This window comes from Carcharodon carcharias, chromosome 11 (genome assembly GCF_017639515.1).
Source record: "Carcharodon carcharias isolate sCarCar2 chromosome 11, sCarCar2.pri, whole genome shotgun sequence".
Lineage (NCBI taxonomy): Eukaryota > Metazoa > Chordata > Chondrichthyes > Lamniformes > Lamnidae > Carcharodon > Carcharodon carcharias.
The window spans coordinates 11,985,138-12,007,677 of NC_054477.1; the positions used below are offsets into that span (position 1 = coordinate 11,985,138).

At 42.7% G+C, this 22,540-nt stretch overlaps 1 protein-coding gene across 5 annotated transcripts in view; it reads right to left on the reverse strand.

The window, feature by feature from the left end:
* Positions 1 to 1,724: 1,724 nt before the first annotated feature.
* Positions 1,725 to 22,540, reverse strand: part of LOC121284047 (52 kDa repressor of the inhibitor of the protein kinase-like) — a 51,152-nt gene continuing 30,336 nt past the window's right edge. For 2 of the 5 annotated variants that reach the window (XM_041199026.1, XM_041199024.1), the window contains 5 exons: positions 16,835 to 16,955; positions 14,713 to 14,826; positions 14,562 to 14,598; positions 7,778 to 11,070; positions 1,725 to 4,625 (listed from right to left, as the gene is read on the reverse strand). In XM_041199026.1, coding sequence (XP_041054960.1) covers positions 4,578 to 4,625; positions 7,778 to 11,070; positions 14,562 to 14,598; positions 14,713 to 14,826; positions 16,835 to 16,955 — 3,613 coding nt within the window. In that variant the 3' untranslated portion in view covers positions 1,725 to 4,577. Of the gene's footprint in view, positions 4,626 to 7,081; positions 11,071 to 14,561; positions 14,599 to 14,712; positions 14,827 to 16,834; positions 16,956 to 21,199; positions 21,337 to 22,540 lie in introns of those variants that run through there. The other 3 variants (XM_041199023.1, XM_041199027.1, XM_041199025.1) reach the window with 3 other exon arrangements.

Sequence of the window (22,540 nt, forward strand, 5' to 3'; positions counted from 1 at the left end):
ACTTATTAGTTAGCATCTTAATACAGTAACAGCCAATATATATATATATATATATATATTAGTCTTATGCCTAATTTCGATTAGCAGATTTAACTTTGGAATTCATTTTGAAGCACTCAGACAGCCAAGTTCCCCGGTGGCTCAGAAGTGTTATCAATGAGTAATCGAACCACACAGACGAAAATGGTATGAGGCTTGCTCCCTGACTTGTGCCATTAACCAATCTCAATTTGACAAGCGACAGGGAGATTATGTCAGTCCCCACTGTCCCAGGAATACAGGGCAAATCAATATTTAACGTTGCTGAAAAGACTTTTTTTGTCAAAGCTTTTCATCTTGCACTCATCAGGACAATTCGCAAGAAAATACTAATGTCAGGGGTAACAACGTTTTTTCCCCCCTGCGACACTGGTATTTGCTTACAAATTGTCCTGATGAGTGCAAGACGAAAAGCTTCGACAAAAAAAAGGTCCTTTTTTTCAAACAATACCCAAGCTCTGTACTACTGAACATAATTTAACACAAAAAAGTTACACTGCATCCAACAAACCTTGCATTGCTTTTTTACCATCTTATCCCCTCTTACTGAAGATATTGACACTGGTTAGGTTACGGTTCCTTAGATACAGAAGTAGTTCCCAGGTTTAATCTCTAGCCTGTGCAGAGATGACTGATCACTGTCAGAGGAACAAGCATACAGCAACAATTTGCATTTATATGGTATCTTTAACACAGTAAAACATCCCAAGGCAATTCACAGGACCCTATCAGACAAAATTTGAGAGCCACATAGATATTAGGTCTGGTGACCAAAAGCTTAAGAGAGTTAAAGGCAGAGATTTAGGTGGGGTGGGGGGGGGGGGATTCTTGCAATAAGGACACAAGACTGCAATTGAAGGAGAGCACGGATCTCAGAGGGTTGTAAGGTTGGAGGTTAGAGACGAGGAGAGGCAAGGCTACGATGGGTTTTCGAGACAAGGATGAAATTTTAAAATTGAGGCACTGCTGATCCAAGAACCAATGTAGGAATGGCTGAGGACTTTTTGGCGGGGGGGGGGGGGGGGGGGGGGGGGAGTTAAAATAAAAGGCAGCAGAGTTTTGGATGAGCTCAAATTTCGTGGTTTGCAAGGAGAGCCTCGTTAACTCCAGACTCAACCTATTCCAATGATATCCATGAAGATTTCAGCAGCAGGTTGGTTTCTGCCCCTGTGTCAACCTGCAATGTTACAGAAGTATTAATATGGGTTTGGAAGCTCCAGCTAGGGATAAATCACAGTGAGGGTACAAACAGTCTGATTTAGCTACAGTGGCCAGGGCTTGGGAGTCAAACAGGGTTGAAGTTGATGGCTAGGGTATGGAGTTTGTGGTAGGGATCAAAGGCAAAGGCTTCTGTCTTTCAAAAATCAAATTGGAAAAAAAATTCTGCTCAATGTCATGGAGTGTGACAAATCAGAGACAGTGAAGGGAGTCGAGAGAGGTAGTGTAGTGTTACTGTTAGTTTTAGTAGACCTGAGTAAAGCAATTCAGTCATCCTGCCCCTAGGGTCCAACGACTGGTTGCCACTGTCCTGGCTCACATATGAAGAAAGGCCTTTTATAAAAAGGTACTGGAAACGGTGGAACACTACCCAGGCACAAAGTCATTAGGACAAAGGGAAGAAAAGGTGGGGTGGGAAAGAGGGGAAGTGGTGAGAAGGATTCTGAAAAGAAAACAGGAGTCATTCATCTAAGATTTCAATTTATTGTAAAATACAGATACACACAAAATGTATGCAACGTCTAGACTGCAGAAATAAACCAAATTAGGAGTCTTTGCAACACTGAACATAAAACAAGAACACAGAAACACGACTTATCCCATTGCATTCACATACTACAAAAGGTAACAATTCTGACAAGTTTCTTTCATAATTATTGAAAAAAGTTACAATATTAAACAAGTGCGAAAGATTTTTCTCTGAACGTTTCATATGGCCTGATGGTGTGTTGAAGTACAAGCCTTGTGGGCACAGCACACACAAGAGATGGCCTGAATGATGGGGACTTGTTGCCTATTCAAAAAGGAAAACACCAGCAACAATCTCCACATTCACTCATACCAGGATTTGTTAATATGCACTGCTTGTTGTAGTGAAGTCTTTTTTTTTAAATAAAGCCAAGAATCACAAAGCATAAGACATTCTCAAAAAAAAACTTTGCAAGTTGCAAATAGTGGCTGTTCGTTTCAGTTCTAGTTGGGGGGTGGGGGTAGGGGTGACTGAAGTGGGAAAGGCACCATAATGGCTCTCCAAAGTAGCGCTGTATGCATGGGATGGGAGAAGACATAATGGCACTTCAGTGACACCAGCATAAAACCTAATTAAATGCTAAATACAAATAGCTGCTTTCAGTATTGAACAGTGACTGCTGGAGAAATATGCATTTTTTGTGTGCATTGGACTTCTACCACCTGAATGGTGGCGTATGACCAGTAAGTTCTAATGTGCCCTTTCCCCCACCTCCAGGAATTTCTCTTCTATTGAGACAAACTCATAACAGCTTTACCACTTACTGGAATGAGCATTAACCTTGTTGCAATTAAACACTGAACTGCACCGCTAACTCAGAATAAACTCACACTGATCTTTACAAGAAGCCTCCAACTCAACCATTATTTACACACAAACAAGGTTAGAAATGGTGTCTTGTCCAGAAACTGACAAAATTATACATCATTCAAACATTCATTCCAGTAACTCGCCCAAATGGCCTTCATTTGAGTGCAAGCCTCGACAACGTGTTGACAGAACTACCTGAATGTGAAGCACAACAATACCCGCCTTCGATGCTGTCCTTACCCCATGCCCAGCAAGCTGGATAGCAACTGGAATCAGGTGCCTTGGCCGAACCTTTTCCTTCACTTAAGCTGGGGGACACTGCAGCGACTGTTGTGCACTTTTGCCTTAGTTGAGTTCAGCAAACTCAGCTGAGACTGAAAATCAAACGAGAGACCTTCTAGTCAGAGATGGTGCCTTAAACTCCAAGCCATGGTTGGGTGGGGGAGATGGTGTTTGCAGGAGGCTATACTTGAGCCATTTTTATCTGAAACATCTTTGACAAGTACACGATACAGGGCATTACAAAAATAACTTTCCACATTAGCAATTAGCTTAAGGGACTCACAAATGGGTGAGATTTTTTTTTTAAATATAAATTAAAAGATAGTATGAATAGCAAGCCTTTCAACTGTAATTCAAAAGACCCAACATTAATTACAAAGTATTTCACAGAAATGAATTTCTAACACAATCAGCTAGTAGGAAAGCATGCATCTGTGAAAATTAAACTGCATTATAAAACAATTACCAACTCCTGACAAGTTAATGGTTAATTAATCTATACAGACATGTCTTTAAACATTAAAATACTGTTCCTTCCGCATCAGTGTTATACACATCGCACTAATGCAATGATAGGATTTTTATACAAATAGAAATAGGTCAATTACTAACCTAGTAAATCTGATGAGGGCTGGAAGAATCCACTCAAGCCCTTTAAAAACTAGACTCAAAAGAGGTTTGTGTACTGCATATTATCATTAAATTCCTCAGGCAACCTACATGGCACATGGAAAGAGCTCCCTCCAATGGCCTAGTATAGAATTGCACCATCCACTGCAGTATTCGGTCCTAGGTTTAAGATCTGTGTCCCATGCTGAGCTAGTTGATTTTCAGCTGGGCAACAACTGAAGCTTGGGCGGAGAAAGGAATCAACCGGGGGGATTCTAGCACCTAACTACCATCTAGGCTAGTTATGCACCAGTGAGGATGTCAACTGGGGGTAAGATCAACTTCAACCGTGACAGTTGCATGGGATGCTGACACTTGTTCCAAAGGTTCATGTGTGAGAAATGGCTTCAAGGGTTCTCTAGAAATGTATCTGTGCATGGAATCAGTACACCCGTATCCATGTTCTCCCATCTCTTTAAGCAATTCTTCCTTTATCAAGCTCTGAGGAACAGCCACAGCCCAAAGCATTAATCTTTACAAAGTGTCCCATAGTATTTGCAGTTTTTATTTGAAGTCAGTATTTGTCTTACCCCCACCCAATTCCTTCTGAAGGAACTGCTTAATGGTACATTAAGAAAATACTCCCTAAATTCTCTATTTTGCTGGTTTCACCAAGGGTTGTCTGCAGTTATGGAGTTGCAGCTACATTGTATATCACTGCACAGCCCTAAATGGGAGATGCCGATACTCAATTTATTGTAAAAGAACATTACCTTTCCTCTCCCAAGATTTAGGGACACTTAGCAGACACTTGCTGGGATGCACTTCCTCAGGTGGCAGCAACACCAGCCCTCACCGCCGTGGTCAGGCACAGGCAAGCGGCAAGGCTAGAAAGGGAGGGGCCAAAGCCAAGTCCTCACGTCATGTTGACACATGTACAGCAGCTACTGGATAGCAAACACGAACTGATTTCTCCCCCTCCATTGTCCACTGGCACAGGCTAGGATGAAACATGGGACCATGGTGTGTGGCTCAGTTGCACACTGCCTTTACCACCCGAGACATTGGGAAGAAAACCTAATGTTTCAACTCAACGCACTATCGAATGAGAGAGAATTATCAGATGTGAAATTTGCCCCTGGATAGAATAAGAAAACAGAAAAAAAATTGTAAAAAGGACATCGTTTTCTGGTATACAAGTTCATTCAATTCAGCTCCAACTTTCTAATCAGCAATACAAGTATGTTGGACACACAGTTAATGCTGCTGCCTTATATGCAGGCAGCCTGAAGTTAGTCCTACAACCTTGAATCCCAACCTTAATTTTGCTGAGATGTATTTAACCCACCTTCCTGCAGGTGTGGCCATTTTCTATTCTCCTCCATTGCATGGATTGAAGAAAAAGGCAAGAACTCCAGCATAAGCAGTGGATTCCTGCCTTCCCTGAATGACCCAGCCACCACAAATTGCTGAACAATCAGCACATTAAGAGGGGTATGAAACCCAAACTACGAAGCATCCTGATATTTTCTCAGCAACATGGGACCTTGACTGTGTGCAAAACAACTGCACTCTCTTAGATGTCCTGAGATGCGGGTTGGCACAATTTTAATGCAAGATTTTATTTAGTGTTCCGTTCCCTCAAAGAAAACACTGAGTTGATGTCGTACTTGAGTTTCCAGGATTGCCATGATGTGTCTTACTGCTTATTCTGTTACCAAGACACTCACTGTAAAAGCTGATGTCGAGCAACATCAACTTAGTTAACACCTAAATCAATTAGGTGCCATGACAGATTAGGATAAGTCTTAATTTAGACAAGTGCCTTTTCTCATACTCGGCCACTTGGTGGAATATCAAAAGTTGTTTTTGGGATTGTTATCCTGCAAGTACAAAACACCAGATGAGTAATGAAGCTGGGGTGTTATGGTGGTTATTCGAACATGTTCTCTTGTCTCCAAGACACGGGTTTTAATTCGTCTGAGTACAGTAATGAAGAAATATTTCTTCTTCTGTCCTTACAACCAGTGATTAATCCAGGGGTACAGGGTCACAGACGTGAGCAGCACCAATGTTCTCACCCCGCTGGCCTCTACCAAAAACCTGGTGATCATTACACTCACACTCCCACGTCTCAGCAAGCAACACTGATTTGAGAGCAGCCAGATTTTGTCTGTGAGCACAACACCCTCCACCCCCAAACACCTCCCCCCCAGCCCCGCAGAGACTGAGCCAATTATATTTCCCTCCCTGCTATCATGGGTGAGATGAAGTTACTCAGCACAGATCAGAACAGAAACTTTTCCCCATCTGTGTTTCAAGACCACGCCACTGGTCTTTGTCTGGTGGCTGCAAGCATCCAATATGTAATGATTATCCGCAGTTTCAACCCAATTCCTTGAAAAATGTAGGGCTACTGCACAAGCGTGCTCACAATATGGCACAAATTCATCATCTTGGTTGGCTCGGCAAGTGGAAAAATTTAAGGCTACAATACTAGAAAGTGTTCCTTTGAGATTTGGATTAAGGCAGGTTGCTGCAGAAGCATTGAGGAAATTAATCTATCAAAAGCTATCATGGCTTTAGGAGTAGTGGGCGTTCAAGGCAGACTCAGAAATAGGAAAATGTTTTGCATCTTAGCACAGACATCGCTTAGCTTACTTCCTCCACCCCTAAAATACACCTGGTATATTTCAGAAACCTTCTTCAACAGGCTGGGGGCTACAGCCAACTTCAATCCACATGGTCTAGGGTGAGCTGAAGAGAATTAAAACGAGTGTCTTGAAGACAAACAGACATGTTGGAATTATCACCGTAACATCCAATTTCTTTACTAAGCTTGTGCCCTCTGTCTGCAGGACAGTGAGCCAATGTTTCCATGCCCAGTTGCTATCAAGTGCTCCCTGCTGACGGTGAGGGCATGTGTAGGCATAGATAATAAGATCAGGATCAGCTGAGATGGTCAACACGCCTCGCATTGGAGGAATGCCACTTGGCCAGGCAGTGAGAGGTGTCAAGCAAAAGTGCACCTATACACCAGCAGGAGCCAATTCAGGAGCAGAGTTGGGGGCAGCGGTGGGGGGTGGGAGAGAGAGAGAGAGAAATTTATAGAAGATCATTTCTGAAACCATTCATGAATCACCAACAGCCTGCCATTTCCGATTTTCAAACAGTAAGTGGCAGCATTTGATCCCTGATTTCCTGGCAGTGGGGAGAAGAACAGCATAACAGTCTCACTCGCTACTATAATCACCATTGTATCTGATGAGGACAGAGGATTCAGTAAGAGGGGGCTTATTGGGCCGTAGCTGTCCAAAGGAAAACCAGTGCTAAACTAACTTATTATATTTTAAAACACTTTAGTTGGACTGAGGAAACATGGAAACGTTTTGTTAAAACTTTTCATTAAACAAGCTTGACAGGCCACCAATGACTGTTACAATACAGAGCTACGAGAATCAGGAAGTAAATAGAACCAATCCCTGAACCCAGTACCTCCATACTAGCTTGGGGTGGTGGTGGTGGTGGTGGTGGTGGTGGTGGTGGGTGGGTGGGTGGGTGGGTGGGTGGGTAGTGGTAGAGGAGAACAGAGCACTAAAATAAATAGTCAGACTTTGAACGTCTGCCCAGCACCTAATACATCTATATAGATGCTCAATAATTCACTATATGAACTCTTACAAAGTACCAGAGGAATGTCACACAACCATATTCCAACATAAATCAGTGGTTTAAGGATAAGCAAATTCAACCTCCAGTTATAAATGTACCTATGCAAGGCTGTTGGACACTTAAACACTGTTACTCATGTGTAACGTTCTGTCATGTATGTATCTACCTACATGTCAGTTTTTCGAAACTTAATTTTTGCAATTTTGACAAGAGGCTAAATTTACATTTGAAAAAAAGCACAACGCTCTGTTAAATAAGCATGATGGGCAGGCAGGTTTCACATGTGGACGTGTCTTTGGCAAGTTTATCTTCCTGGGCCAAAATAAAAAGCAAAAAATGCTTAAATCAGAGGTAATTGGAGACGGGCGGGAAGACATCATGGTACTCAAAGGGGAGGGTAATAAAACAATGAATGAAAATATTTCAAAAATTGTAATTTATTTCACCCTTAGTGAACAACTTGGAGCCCCCCCCCACCACATGCAGGAGTCTTCAGATTTAAACATGCCCAACCTGACTTGGTCACAGATTTAGCTATAGACGGCTACGAATATAACGAAAGTAGCATTATGAATCATTTTATTGTACGGCTACTTCAGAACTATTTACATTACTTACACTAGAAATGTTCGTTTCTGAATTGCTTTCTTCTGAATTTTTAATTTCCACAATCTTTATTCCGTCACTGTTCATATCCTGATTGCACACACTTACATTGTCTACTTCCACTGTGCCTGCTTCTGGAGGAGGGTCCTGCAGCTCCATTGCTTCTGGACGGTTCTCCAGTTCTACCACGTTTGCCTCAGGACATTGTTCCAGCTCTACAGTGCTCGGTTCTGAGTGGGGATTCAATTCCGCAACACTTGCACCCGAATGGTGCTCTATCTCCACTGTCTCCATCTCTGGATGGCCCTCCACTGCAGTATGACACTCCAGATGGTGCTGAGAGTCCAGTGTGTTAGCTTCTGGGTGATGCTGCAAGTCCATGGCTCTAGTCTGTGGTTGGTGCTGTACCTCTGTAGTGACAGGCTCCGGGTGGTGCTGTATGTCTATAGCAGCAGGCTCTGGGTGGTGCTGAATTTCCACAGTGCCAAGCTCTGAAGGGTGTTGCATCTCTGTAACAACAGGTGCCAGATGGTGTTGAATCTCTACTTCACCAGGCTCTGGATGGTGTTGTATCTCTGTAACAACAGATTCCTGATGATGCTGTATCTCTGCCTCACCAGACTCCAGGTGGTGTTGGTGTTGCAATTCTATGGCACCAGGTTGCGGATGTTGCTGTAACTCTGTGGCACTAGGCTCTGGACAATGATCCACCTCCATGGTGCTCTCCTCTATATGGTGACTCAACTCCATAGCACTCGTCTGCGGATGGTGCAATTCCACAGTGCTGCCCTCTGGATGGTGCTGTAGCTCCACAGTATTTCCCTCCAGATGCAGAGCCACTGCGCCCTCCTGTACCTGGTGCTGCAACTCCACGGTGCTGGTCTCCAACTGTGGCTGGAGCTCCACAGCTCTCACCTCAATAACTTCCCCTGCTGGATGGTGCTGCAATTCCACACCATTCACCTCCGGATGGTGGATCACCTCCACCACGCTGCCCTCTATGTGGTGCTGCAGTTCCACATTGCTTTCTACTGGCTCTTGGCTGACCTCAGCCCCGTCTGGATGGTGCTGCAATTCCACAGTGGGCTCGGCGGAATGCTGGGTCACAATCATGGTGCTGCTTACTGGAAACTGTTGCAGTTCTACTGTAGTCCCCTCTGCATGCTGGGTCACCTCTATGACAGTCTTATCAGGATTCTGACAGACTTCCATTAGACATCCTGCCGACTGGTGATGCAGCACAACCCCACTCTCCACCGTGTGGCTTGCCACCTCCATGCACTCACCATCTACTTCATACACTGTTCGCGTACTTGCATCCAAACTATTTATTTCCATAGTGCTTGCATGATGATTGTTTACATCCACGTTATCGGAATCAGTCACATGGGGCAACTGCATTTTCTCTGGGTACAGTTTAGCATAGGTATCGACCATCATGTCGTAGTCGTGTTTTGCATCATAACTTATATGGATCAGTGCCAGGCTACTCATTCTCTCCTCGACTGGAGTGACTTTCAAATAAGCTTTGAGTCGCTTCCGTCCAATTTCACACTTGTCAGTTTCAAGCTTAATGATAGGCAGATTGGAGACAATTTTAAGCAAAGTGTATACATTTGGAAAGAATTTGATGTCAGGATGGCGCAAAGTGTCAAAAATAGTACTAGGAAGTTCAACATCTCGGCTTCGATGCTTCCATTTTATCTTCCAGCAGTGGAGTTCTGCTGAAAGCGTATCTGGGTTTGGGAGATCGTCTTTATATAAATCAGCCATGTTTTCCTCCCCAGTGTTATATTTCAGCTGTGCCATAACAGAAGGCACCAAAGACAGACACTTGAGAGCCTTTAGCTGCTGCTCAGAAAACATGTCCTCAATTTCTAAAATAATGTGGTCCAGAAATGGTGCAGTGATTGCTTCTTTGTAATAGTTTTCCGGAGTCTCCTCAGAAACCTCTTCACTTTGAGGTTGCCTGCGGCACCTCCATGGCAGCTTCAGTTCAATCCCCATTTTGATTGACAAATTGGTGGCTTCCTCCAACCAGAACTCATGATAGACGTCAATGTTGTCCCTCATTTCATTTAACGAGTGCAGGACCGCAGTCAAAGTGCTTGAGGCAAAATAGGTATCTGAGGCTTGACCTTGCAGATTTTTGCCAAAGGCTCTTGTGTACGAGAGGACATTCTTCAGGACCATGAGAGAGACAACTATTTCAAAATCTCTCATGGTCGAGGATAGCATGCTGGCCTGGGTTGCTATCTCAGCATTCCACCTACCACATGTATCGTAGCTGATCTCATCCAAGCAGGTCACCAGCACTTCGTAAAGATCTGCCAGGATCTCAAAAGTGTCGTGTCTTTCATACCAATTGATTTGAAAAAGTTTTTTCAGCTCCTTTGCCTTTTCCTCGTTGGTTTGATAGATGCCATCAATGCCAACATCAAAAACCTTCTGGAGCTGAGGTGACAAACCAAAAAATGATACAATGTTCTCCATCAAGCTCAAAACCATGTTAATACCGAAAATGAGGCTGGATTTGGCTATCCATATGTTCAGGGGGTAGGAGGAACAAGGAGTGCACAATGCCTTCGGGCACTGCTGTAAAATGCTAGCCACAACAACTCGTTTTTTGTAAGACATTGTGCCCGAGCCATTATATGCTTGTCCACGACAGTAATACATGTTCAGTCCCCACTTTTCTGTCAGTGTCTCGTGGATCCGACTTGCCAAGAACTCTCCATCAAGCTCACAGGGTATGAAGCCAACAAACTCTTGTCTCAGGCAGTCAGACTCATCCACAAACCTAATTAACAGGGACACGTGGTCAAGCCCTGCTACGTTGATCACTTCGTCTGTTATAATTGAAAAAAAGTTGCTGTCCCGTACTTCTCGGAGTACCTCTTCCCGTATGCACATCTCACAGATGTCTAACAAGTCTTTTTGCAAGTTCTTTGGGCAGTATACTGCATTCACAGCAGTAGTCTCAAACCTCTTTCTAAGAATTTCATCACCAGCATTCATTCTGAATTCCAGCAGCGCTTGAATGTTGTCGGGAGTATTGCACAAGTTGCTCAAGTTTTCATTGGCAGATCCCCCCAATGGAACATTTTGCCTTCCCAAAAGCAATACAGTTTCAAATAAAACTTTGAGAAACTCTTTGTTCCCTTTCTCTTCAGGTGTCAAGTTCAAAGATTCTTCCAGGAGAGTAGACTCCTCGAGGCTTTCGGTGGCTTCTTCCAGGTCTGTTTTGTCTAGTTCATTGATTGCCTCCTGCTTACACTGTAGACCTCTCAAGACATCACAATCAGCTTAAAACATTAAGAAAAAAGTTTGAGGCTATTGTGAAAATTTATCATACATAAATATAGACCTAAAAGTAAAAGAGTTAACTCTAAAACTCATAGCATAAGTTCTAACACAAGGGCCAGATACTCACCCAATTGACATAATTGTCCCTGGTCAGGATGTAAGTTTTTTAAAAATAAACTTTACACAGAATTATTAACAGAAGCATAAAGCTGGTGATTCAAAAACCTTAAGAAATGCTGGCCAGTTACCAACCCAATTAAATTACCGCCTTGTATTCACTTTGTCACCTTTAATTTCTAATCTCAAAAATGAAAACAATATTAATGATGGCAAAAGTAGTGCTGAAATATAGATTAAAATAATAATGGCCACTCGATTTTCATTGCTGTATATCACACAATTCAAAAAGCATGGGAGATCTCAATAGAACGAAACAGCAAGGGAATTTTACTGATTTATGGTTATGCACCATTTAATATCAGTAAGTTGGAAATAAATAGGTTAAAAAGGGTTACTCACCAATATCACTGACTCAGTACATTGTAGGTACCTAAGAACATGGTACATATACATGGTGAGAGAGGAGTTAGACTACAGTGCTAAAAGTGAGTGCATCAGACCTCTGGGAATAACAACCATGGTGTTTGAAGAGTGGGCAGACACTGCTCATTTTTACCTCTCGTAATTGGTATGTTTTCAGCAATTATTCAAATGTAAATATGGAAAAATTAAATCTAGAAAATTACTTTAAACAGATAGTGTAGAAAAATAAAAGGAAAGTTTAGGACTGATATCAGAAAATCTTTACAATGAGAGAGTGGATACCCAGAAAATAATAATGGAGACCAGAACCCTAGCCTCTACTTAAGAACCAAATGACTGCTGCAATTGGAGTTTAAAGACGTTTTGGAGGATGCACCAAATGGCCTCTGTCATCTGTAATTATCTTGTATGAGCTGCCCTTCATAATTTTATACACCTCAATCATGTCCCCCCTCAATCTGCTCTGCTCCAGGAAAATAACCCCAGTCTATCAAGCATCAACAACAAATAGGATTGAGGGTAATTAGAAATACACTTAGGAAAAACTATGGATAGATGGTCCAAAGGTCTTCCTTTACCTCAATGTTACATTACTATTATGATAAACACCATGGACTGTCTAACCCAGGGATAAGCTTGGAAGTATCTATTTGTTAAAAACAATTCCCTATAATTTCCCAGTGATTAAACACCAAGTGATGTAAGTTTCTCAAGCCCTACTCTCTTCTCTTAGAATGCAACTGACAGCCAGTGATTTCAAAATGAACTTCAATACCCTTTCCCCTTCTCTGAAAAATACAGTTCGCCTTTCAAGGGCAGCAGACACATGGGAATATCATCACCTGCAAGTTCCCCTCCAATCCACACACCACCCTAACTTGGAAATTTGTTATTCCTTCACTGGCGATGGGTCAAAATCCTGGAACTCCCTTTCTAACAGCACTGTGGGTGTACCTATATCATATGGACTGCAGCAGTTCAAGGCGGCAGCTCACCACCACCTTCTCAAGGCTAATCAGGGATGGGCAATAAATGCTGGCCTTGTCAGTGATGCTCACATCCCAAGAATTAATTTAAAAACAAATTCCCATTCTTAATGGACACAGGTCCCCAAATCTGAGTTTTGGCCCTGTTCTTGTGATGATGCCATTGCATCAGTCGGCTTGCTTGACTGCTCACTCATCCATAAGACCATAAAACATTGGAGCAGAAATTAGGCCATTCGGCCCATCGAGTCTGCTCCACCATTCAATCATGGCTGATAAGTTTCTCAACCCCATTCTCCTGCCTTCTCCCCGCAACATGTGATCCCCTTACCAATCAAGAACCTATCTATCTCCATCTTAAATACACTCAATGACCTGGCCTCCACAGCCTTCTGTGGCAATGAATTCCACAGATTTACCACTTTCTGGCTAAAGAAGTTTCACCTCATCTCTGCTTTCAGTGCTCTTGACCCCACCAAACCTGCCTCCCCTCCCGTCATTCTCCCATTGTAGTCCTCCACTTCATTCTGTTGGACGGATTTCAAACTTGAGGGTATGCAAAACTATCCTAGTTATTCATCAGCAGATCAAGCTTAGCCTTTTGAGTGTTTCCCCCAGCCAAACTCAAGGCCATATATGTACCTACCTCTGCTTAACTTTTTGTTCCTCTTGATCCAGGGCTTAAATCCAAACCCCTCCCCACCTCCATGTCTATGATCCACTCCAGCAGCAAGACCTTGTTCTCTGCAGTTTCACCCCTGTCCTCTCCAAGCTCATCTCTTCGATGAAGCCTACCTCCTGGCGTCTTGATTCTCTTTCTCCTATCCAACAAACTTCCCTTCCTGCCTTAAGCTAGCAGGTATCATCATGCTTTTCTTTCATACAATATCTTCTCCCTTTCAAAATGGCTCATCGCTCTCTGCTCCAAAAAAAAATCTACTTCCTCTTCTATTCATGCCCATTGACCCAAAACTCAGCCTCCTTTCCTCCTGATTTATTGCTTTGGGATATTCTGAGGTTGTGAGAGAAGCTATATAAGATTTTATTATTATTTCCTTTCTTGAACACAGCTTTTCTGTATTCTTATACAGGATGTACATCTAGGGCTTTAAAAAAAATACATTTAAAGGCGTTATGTAAATGCCCATTGTTATGGTTCAGTCACTCGCCATCATTTCGAGTCATAGAGGACCACAGCACAGAAAAAGACCCTTCGGCCCATCGAGTCTGCGCCAGTCAAACCAGTACCTAACTATTCTAATCCCATTTTCCAGCACTAGGCCCATAGTCTTGTATGCCATGGCATCGCAAGTGCACATCCTAATACTTCTTAAATGTTATGAGGGTTTCTGCCTCTACTGCCCTTTCAGGCAATGAGTTCCAGATTCCCACCACCCTCTGGGTGAAAAAATTCTTCCTCACGTCTCCTCTAAATCTTCTGCCGCTTACCTTAAATCTATGCCCCCTGGTTATTGATCCCTCCACCAAGGGGAAAACTTCCTTCCTGTCTACCCTATCTATGCCCCTCAATGTTATACACCTCAATCATGTCCCCCCTCAATCTCCTCTGCTCCAGGGAAAATAACCCCAGTCTATCCAATCTCTCCTCATAACTAAAACTCTCCAGCCCAGGCAACATCCTGGTAAATCTTCTCTGCACTCTCTCTAGTGCAATCACATCCTTCCTCTAACACGGATTCTGGAACTGCACGTAATACTCTAGCAGTGGACTAACCAGCGTGATGGCTGAGCTATCAGGGTGCTTTTGTGGAAAAGTATTTTTGAAAACTTCACAAATGTTTTCAATGTTGAAATAACTTCCTTTCAAATCAAACGTATATATCTGGTTAATTAGCTTGACATAAAAATACAAGCCCCAGAATTATATGTTTGAAAACATATCATCTGTGTACATGATTCTTCTGGGTCACATGTTTTGATTGTGAGATGGAGCTACTTACTTCTTGGTGCTTTCACCCTCAATAAATCCTCTTCAGTCTATAACAAGGAAGGAAGGAAGAGACTTTATGCTGTCTTAAAATGAGAAAAGCTTCACAAAATGAAATCCAAGTTACGATCATTGTTGTGAATTGTACAGAGGAAATATCTTACCAGTTCTTTTATCCTCTTGTGCTTTCTGTGTTTGCCTTCAGGTTTATTGAGATGACTTGTTAAGTCAAACAAGGTGGGTACTGCATTATCCTTAAGGACTGTTCTGTAAGGGCTCTGGAAACAAGTTTACGATTTTAAATAACGTTAGATGCTTTTTGCTGATGCCAAATGTTTTTTTTTTTAAATTTTCCCATCTACAGTTTCTCCATTGATCTCTCACAAGCTCTCTAATGTTTCAGTCAATTCCTCACATTGGAACCAGTCAATGAGCACTACAAATTATTCAAAAGTTACAGGCATCATAGCCCAATAATGAATACAGCAATTAGGATGCTTTGAAAGGCTAATTCATTTTGAAAGGCTAACAATTCAGCCAAAAAAGAATGAACTAATCCTGCTACTTTATAATTTTTTGACATAATCTCACTTAGAAAACACTGTATAGTTCTAGTCAGTTTAGTAAGAATAGTGCACCGCTCCAGATAATAGAGCAACTACATTGACTTAAGGGATTGAGGAATCAGATTATGAAGAATGGTTATGAAAATTGGTCATGTTTTCACTGGAAAAGGAAGCCTAAGAAGTGTCATAATTGTTGTTTTTAAGATTTTATAGGAAACAGATAATGTAGGCCAGGACAGGCTGCTGCAACTTGTCCAGGACAGTAAAAGTAGAAGAGAGAGCATGTAAATTTTAAATATATCCATAGATACAGCATTTCAGTAAGTGGTCAATCTACTGAACTGGCTTCTTTGGGAGGCAGGGGAAGCAGAAAGTGTTGATTCACTCAAATACAAACTTGTCTGATAGCTTTCAGAATAATATTTCGGGATGTTGTGCATGAGTAATTTGAGACGTTACATTCTCAGGCTTGGGAGAAACAGATGACTTTGCTCCTACACTTCCCAAAGCTCTTCATCACTGGAGATTTTCCCTGTCTCATGTCTGGGCCTGTCATAAACTAATTGATAGAGATAGGTTGCCCCATGATTGAGTCATTAACTCCAGTGTCACCATCACGTGATTACCAGGATGGTGGAAGGTAAATAAGACTGATCTATCGTTCAGCATTTCCAATGTTCCTAATTGTGAATGTCCGATGAGAACCTTTGAGCAGGGCTCGCAGCATTTTAATCAGAAGCAAGAATGATGATCAATTCTTCTCCGTCCTTGCCCTGAAATGACTGCAGCGTTCCTACGGTTGGCTTGACCAAATTGGCACAAGCCAAGAACTGAACCAGATCCTACTGTATTGTATGGTTTAGTTCCACACTCAGCAGTGAATTTGTTCACTGAGCTATCGGGTAAGTATTTCAGTTTTCATAATCGCAACAACTCCTCTCTATACTCTCTGATAGTTTTTTTTAAGCTAAGCATGGAAACAAGGAAACAGAACTAGCCTAAAAATAAATTTCAAAAATATCTATATTACAAATTGAAGAAAAGGCCATGAAATTTAAGAAGTGGTCTCGTTTTTTTATTAACCATTCTCCCTCCTTGCCCTCCTGTCTCTACCCTTCAGTGTCTCTGCTTCAATTTTCTTTCTCCACCCCCACCAGTTCTATTTTTCTGTTAAATCAGTTCACTTCCTTTCCATTCTTTGTTTTTCCTGCTCATCCCTGCAACTGTGGGCAAAAGCGGCAGCAACATCTGCAGTGAAATGAGCACACAAGTTACAAAAAAAAGCATCAGTGGTCACTGTGTCACAGGCATATTGGGAAGGGATGCTGGGCTTTATTAGGTAAATGCATCAAAGAATGTGGAATAAATGGAGTTGAGGTACATATCAGTATGATCTAATTGAATGGAGAACTGGTTTGAGGGGCTGAACGGCCTATCCCATTCCTATAAGAGCAGTACAGCCAGGAGCACGAGACACATGCCAATCAACCGCATGCCTGCTGAGGAAGTCTGCAGATTTCTGATTTTGGTTAAAATTCCTGTGACCTTACAGAGGAATCTTTCCTGCTGGAAGATCAAAAGGCAGAGCTATACAGACTTAATCATACTGAGAAGCGAGTTGGGACTTGGACATCTGGATTAGTTCTACACAATTACTCCAATAAGTCTTTATTATTTCTAACAGCTTGTCAGAGTATAAACTTGGAGAATTGCAACTCACGTTTGTGCATATCAGGGATTGTTCGAAATGTCTCGCACATAGTCTGTACTGTTTGTGAAGCTGTTCAGCAGACCTGTTTTCCAAGTCTGCTCTCCGACAGTTCTCCACCCACTTTTGACACCTGCATTAACACAAAAAAACTAATTAATTTTATGACCCAACATTTAATAAAGAGCTTGCATTTCAATTTCCTTTATTGACTGAAGATAAATGGGCAGAGTATATTTTCTTAGTGGGAAAGAACGTGTGGACTCACTGGGCCGAATGGTCTCCTTCTGTGCCAAAATGCCCATGACTCTGAAAGCATATTTGCCAAATATTTTTTTCTGTAAAATATAAATGTAATTGTTTCAAAGGACTGTCCTTGTATGTGCCAAAACAAAATCACAGAACTCATGGCTTCAGCACTGTATGAAGTTAATCTAGGTTTAGCTAAAGACTGGAAAATTTGCTGCTGGTTGTAATGTAGCACATTTCTTCCCTTCTCCCTTTCCCTCCCCACTGTGGGAGACAGCAACCTTTCTCATAATAAATATCTGATTAAGATACCTTCAGGATACATACAATCCAAAAACTACATATTTTCGCTACATCAAAAACAAGAGTCCAATTTAAGCTTTTGTTTTTGGCCTCTACCTGGACTGGGAATATCAAGCAATTTGTGGTTACCTTCTCCATGAAGAAACTTGATACGCTTTCCCTTCCTCTCCCCTCCCCATTCTCCAGTATGGGTGACCTTTGAGGAGTTGACAATGGAGCACAGGAGGGGAAACAGGCTAAAAAGTGAGACTCACCTCAAGAGAGACAATGACAATGGCTCCTGGTAATGACTGACAGGCAAAGCGCACCCCACTACCAACAGGACCGCAATTCCATTGGCCCAATTAAACCTGGGCTCTCATCCGTTCTGCCCTCTCAATATCTATTAAAAGAACTTATAATCCATCAGAGATTGGAGGAGATGGTGACAAAGTGGTAATGTCACTGGACTAGTAATCCAGAGACCCAGGCTAATGCTCTGGAGGCACAGGTTCAAATCCCACCATGACAGCTGGCGGTATTTAAATTCAAATAGCCAAATAAAAACCTAGAATTGAAAGCTAGTCTCAGTGAGGGTGACCATGACAACTATCATCGATTGTTATAAAAACCTATCTGGCTCACTAATATCCTCTGGAGAGGAAAATCTGACAACCTTGAGAACTCAGATCCACAGTAATGTGGGTGACTCTTAACTGCCTTCTGCAATGGCCGAGCAAGCCACTTAATTCGAGGGCAATTAGGGGTGGGCAATAAATACTGGCCTTCCCAGCAACACCCACATTCATGAAAAAATGTTATAAAACTCATTCTAAGGTGCTTTTATGTAACAATAATGCAGCAGATGGAGGGAGACCTGGTGTTTTTAGCTTGGCTGCACTTTACAGTGTAAACAAGCCTAGCTACCTTATCTCAAAAGCAGAATCTTAGATTCACATTTTCTAATTGCGATTGCTGGGCTGATCTTAGAAAACAGAGAATCAGCCCATCAGTTTTCTGGCCATGGGATTCAGCATTACGAGGACCTGAGCCATTTGCTCACTGTGCAAACTTAATGCTAAAATGGGGTACATCAATCCATCCTGTGGGATAATGGTTATCCTAATCAGATCATTGTCGCTGTATATAGTCCAAAATCGTGATTGGGCCCAAGGCCGCCACTTTCAGCCCTGAAAAGTGCCCAGTCTACCTCGGATTACCCGGGAAGGATAAAGTGTCTCAAAAATTTAAGCAACAGGTGAAGCTAGCCATTGCACGCTATTACTATGCAGTAGCAACGCGAGTGGTATTCTCCACCAACAGGATGTTGCCATCAAGCCAAAATAACGGTTTGTCAATCACGCAAATCAGCAACGTGGTATATGATTTTCAGTGCCAGTGTGATGCCAGGTATGTATGTAGGCTGTACATCCCAATGACTGGCGGATCATATCAAACAGTGCGTCCCTTCGGCTTTTTGCAACAGGTAGAGCACTGACTGCACTCAACCAGCCCGTGCTTGCAAAACTCAAAACAGTGACCAACATTAGATATGATTCCACGATTGGTTAGCAAGTGTTGCACAATCCTGATTGTGCTAAGAATTACACCAAAAAGAAATTTAATATCAGTTGGGCTCGAAGCGTTGCTCACTCACACATGCTAGGTGCCACATAAATTCACATGTAGGGCCCTGCCCTTAGCAAACAAAAGGAGCACATCCATGCATTTTGCCTTTGCCAAATAAACAAAATTTTGGGGACAGCCGTTCTTTGGTTCATTCTCCATGGGGAATGCCTTGAGCAATCAGAGTCGAGCTGCCTGGTTTGAATTTGAAAGTAAAGTTTGGCAGTTCACAACTGCTTGCTGCATTCTCCATGACGACATCTCTACCAATCAGAGTCCACTCAATCAGCACTCTCTTCTCTTGCAATATAAATTGTTGTTCCCTTTACTGTTGGTTTGCCTTGCGTAGCTGGCCTGATGAGTGCATGATGAAAAGCTTTGATAGTAGTTCTCTTATTTCAGCAATAAAATTATTTAGTGCAGGAAGCATGGTCTATAGAGAACCAGCAAGGGAATGTGACAAACTGGATAGCTCTGTGCTACCAGAACTTGGTTAAAATGTGTAATCCACTACCATATGGAGTAATTGAGGCAACTAACATTTAAGAGGAATGAAAACAGGAAATGCTGAAAATACTCAGCCGGTTTGGCAGTATCTATGGAAAGAGAAATATGAATTAATATCACACGGCGATGACCTTTCCTCAAAACAGAAAAACAGTAGCAATGCAACAGGTTTTAAGCAAGTGCAGAGACAGGGAAAGAGGGGTAAAGAAACCAAGAGGAAAGGTCTGTGATAGGGTGGAAGGAGAGATTACATGACAAAAGAGATGATGGTGTTGTCAAGGCAAATGGGGATGATAAAGGGACAAGTAAGCAGAAAAATATCTATCTACAGGTGTAAATGGGAAATGTAGAATCATTACCAACAGTTGTTACGCAAAACAAATTCAAGAAAATGGAGGCAATAGTTAGGATCTGAAACTGAATTAAATGTTGAGCTCAGAAGGCTGTAACGTGAGGTGCTGTTCCTCGAGTTTATGTTGAGTTTCACTGGAACTGTGTAGAAGCAAGGTAGAGTGGGAGTGGAAAATTAAAACAAGCAGTGGCTGGAAGCTTTGGGCCACACTCATGGGCTGAATGGGAGTGTTCCAGAAAGCCATTACGCAATTTAAGTGTGCAGAGATAGCTGCACTGTGAGGAGTGAATACAGTATACCGAATTGAGAGTACAAGTCACTGTCTCAGGACGATATGAGGCCCTGGACGGTGAAAAGGGAGGAGGTACAAGGCAGATGTTGCAGTTCCTGTGCTTGCACGGGAAGATGTTGCAGGAAGGAGAGGGTGTTAGAGATCATTAAGGTGTGCACCAGGCCATCACAGGGGAAATGGTCCAGTCAGAATGCTGAAAGGATAGGGGAAGATATGTTTGGTGGTAGCATCACGCTGGAGGTGGTGGGAAATGATACATTCAATGTGAAGGCTTGTGCAGTGCGAGGAGAGGACTAGGGGAAATCTATTGTAGTTCTGCGGTGAGGTGCTGTTCCTCGAGCTTTTGTTGAACTTCACTGGAACAGTGTAGGAGTGAGAGCAGAAGTATGGGAAGTGGGACAAACACAGTCAGGGGCTCACCAACCCGTGGTGGGGAAACAACATCTGTGGCTGAGGGGAAAAGTCAAAGCGGAACCACTGGTACAGAAAATTACATTGTCAGAACAGATGCGAAAAAGACGGGAGAACGGACGAAAGCCCTCACAGGAGGCGGAATGCAGGAAGGGGCAGCAGCCAAGGGAGCTGTGGGGAGTCTGCTCACTTACCGTGAGGACACTGATCGGAAAGGGGGGGGGGGGGGGCAGAGAGAGGAAGAGGACGGTATGTTGATAGAGCGAGATGAAGGAATTGGGGGGGGGGGGGAGAGAGAGAGAGAGAGAGAGGTTAGTCTACAGGGTAAACAAGTGGATGGAGCAGTGGGACCTGTTTAATGTACATGGTGTGTGATGCTATGGAAGGGGGGAGAGAGAGAGAGAAAACTGGTGGTTCTGCGCATGCGCCTTCCCTCTCCCGCCCACCCTGGACGACGAGGCCTAGCGACAGAAAGTGGGAACACAGGCCCGAGGATAAATTTTGGAGCAGCATCCTTGCTCGCCGAACAGCCGTCACAGCAATTCTCCGGATCCCCGAATTAACGACTGCGCATGTTATTTCCTCCGATAGGAGGATGGGGTTTTTTTTTTAAAAAAAATTTAAAACTTGAACGCATTTAGAAATGTCGAGTCCTCACCTCTCGGGGTCTCTGGGGAACCTGAAGAAAGGTAGGTCCGGGTAGTTGGTGCTCCCCCGGCTACAGTTCGGAGCCGCGCAAAAATTCGGCATTTTTTTTCCCTCAAGTTTTATTTATTATTCCTTTTCAGACAAGATGGGGATTTTTTTTAAAACCCCCTCCCCCACCCCCCCCCCCCCTTCCTCCCTTCCTCCCCGTCTCTAACGCAACGACGCCTTTTCCCCTTCACACAGGGTTGCTCTGCTACAGATGCAGGTTGGGAGGTCAAGCTGCATCCTCCGCTATACCACAATGCGCCGCGCCAACGCGCCAAAATGTATACAGATAATTGCCATTCATCAGCTTCAAGCTGTCAGTGTTCTCAAAGACACTCCTTGCAGGTAAATAGCAGCTGCGAGGCCACCAGGAGGTTCAAAGTGCCTCATCATCTTCAAGGACGTGCCAAATTAATCCAGTTTCAAAACCAGAGTCTGATGGGGTGGAGGAAACCGCATTTTTGTTTAGGGAAGTCATAATGACATTTCAACAAATTTAAACCTACATTCACCAATGTCTCCACCACACAAAGCAGCATAGCGTGGGTAAGGTGAAAAATAGGGGGTACCACCTCGCATCACTCAATTAGATTTAAAAGATCTACTTTGCTGTGAATAAGAGATTTTCAGCTAGACTCCTAAAAATAAATGATAAATGAGATGTATGTTAATTAATTATAAAATTACATTTTATAAAGCTGCAGAATATTAGTTATCAGACATGACATATCTCCAATGCTGTAATCAGTGACAACACTCAAAGTACTTGGGATGCTGTGAGGTAAAAAAAAAAATACCAAATAAATCCAAGTTCTACTTCTTTATAGATACCTTATTCAAGAACAGAAGAAATTGGCGCAGGACTAGGCCATATGATCAGTTGAGCTTGCTCCGCCATTCAGTACTACCATGGCTCCCGCATGCTCCCCATACCCCTTAACTCTGAAAGATCAAAACTCTGTCCATCCCGGCCTAAAATGTATTGTGGATGCAGCATCCACAACTCTGTAGAGAATTCCAAAGGTTCACAGTAATGTAATTTCTCTATGTAATGCAATTTCTCCTCATCTCAGTTCAAAATGATCAGCTCCTTAGCCTTAGACTGTGCCCCTGTGTTTTAGATTCCCTGATAGATTTTCATCAAGCCTAAGTACTTGTCAACTGGTTCATTAATGTTCTTCAGAGACTACCCTCCCCATGACTTTAGTGCAATACTAAAAGTCCTCAGAAAGTGACTTGAATTAACATGTTCTCCTGAATCACAATAGCTGGTATTATACCTGTTTGCCTGAAGGGGCTGTATTTT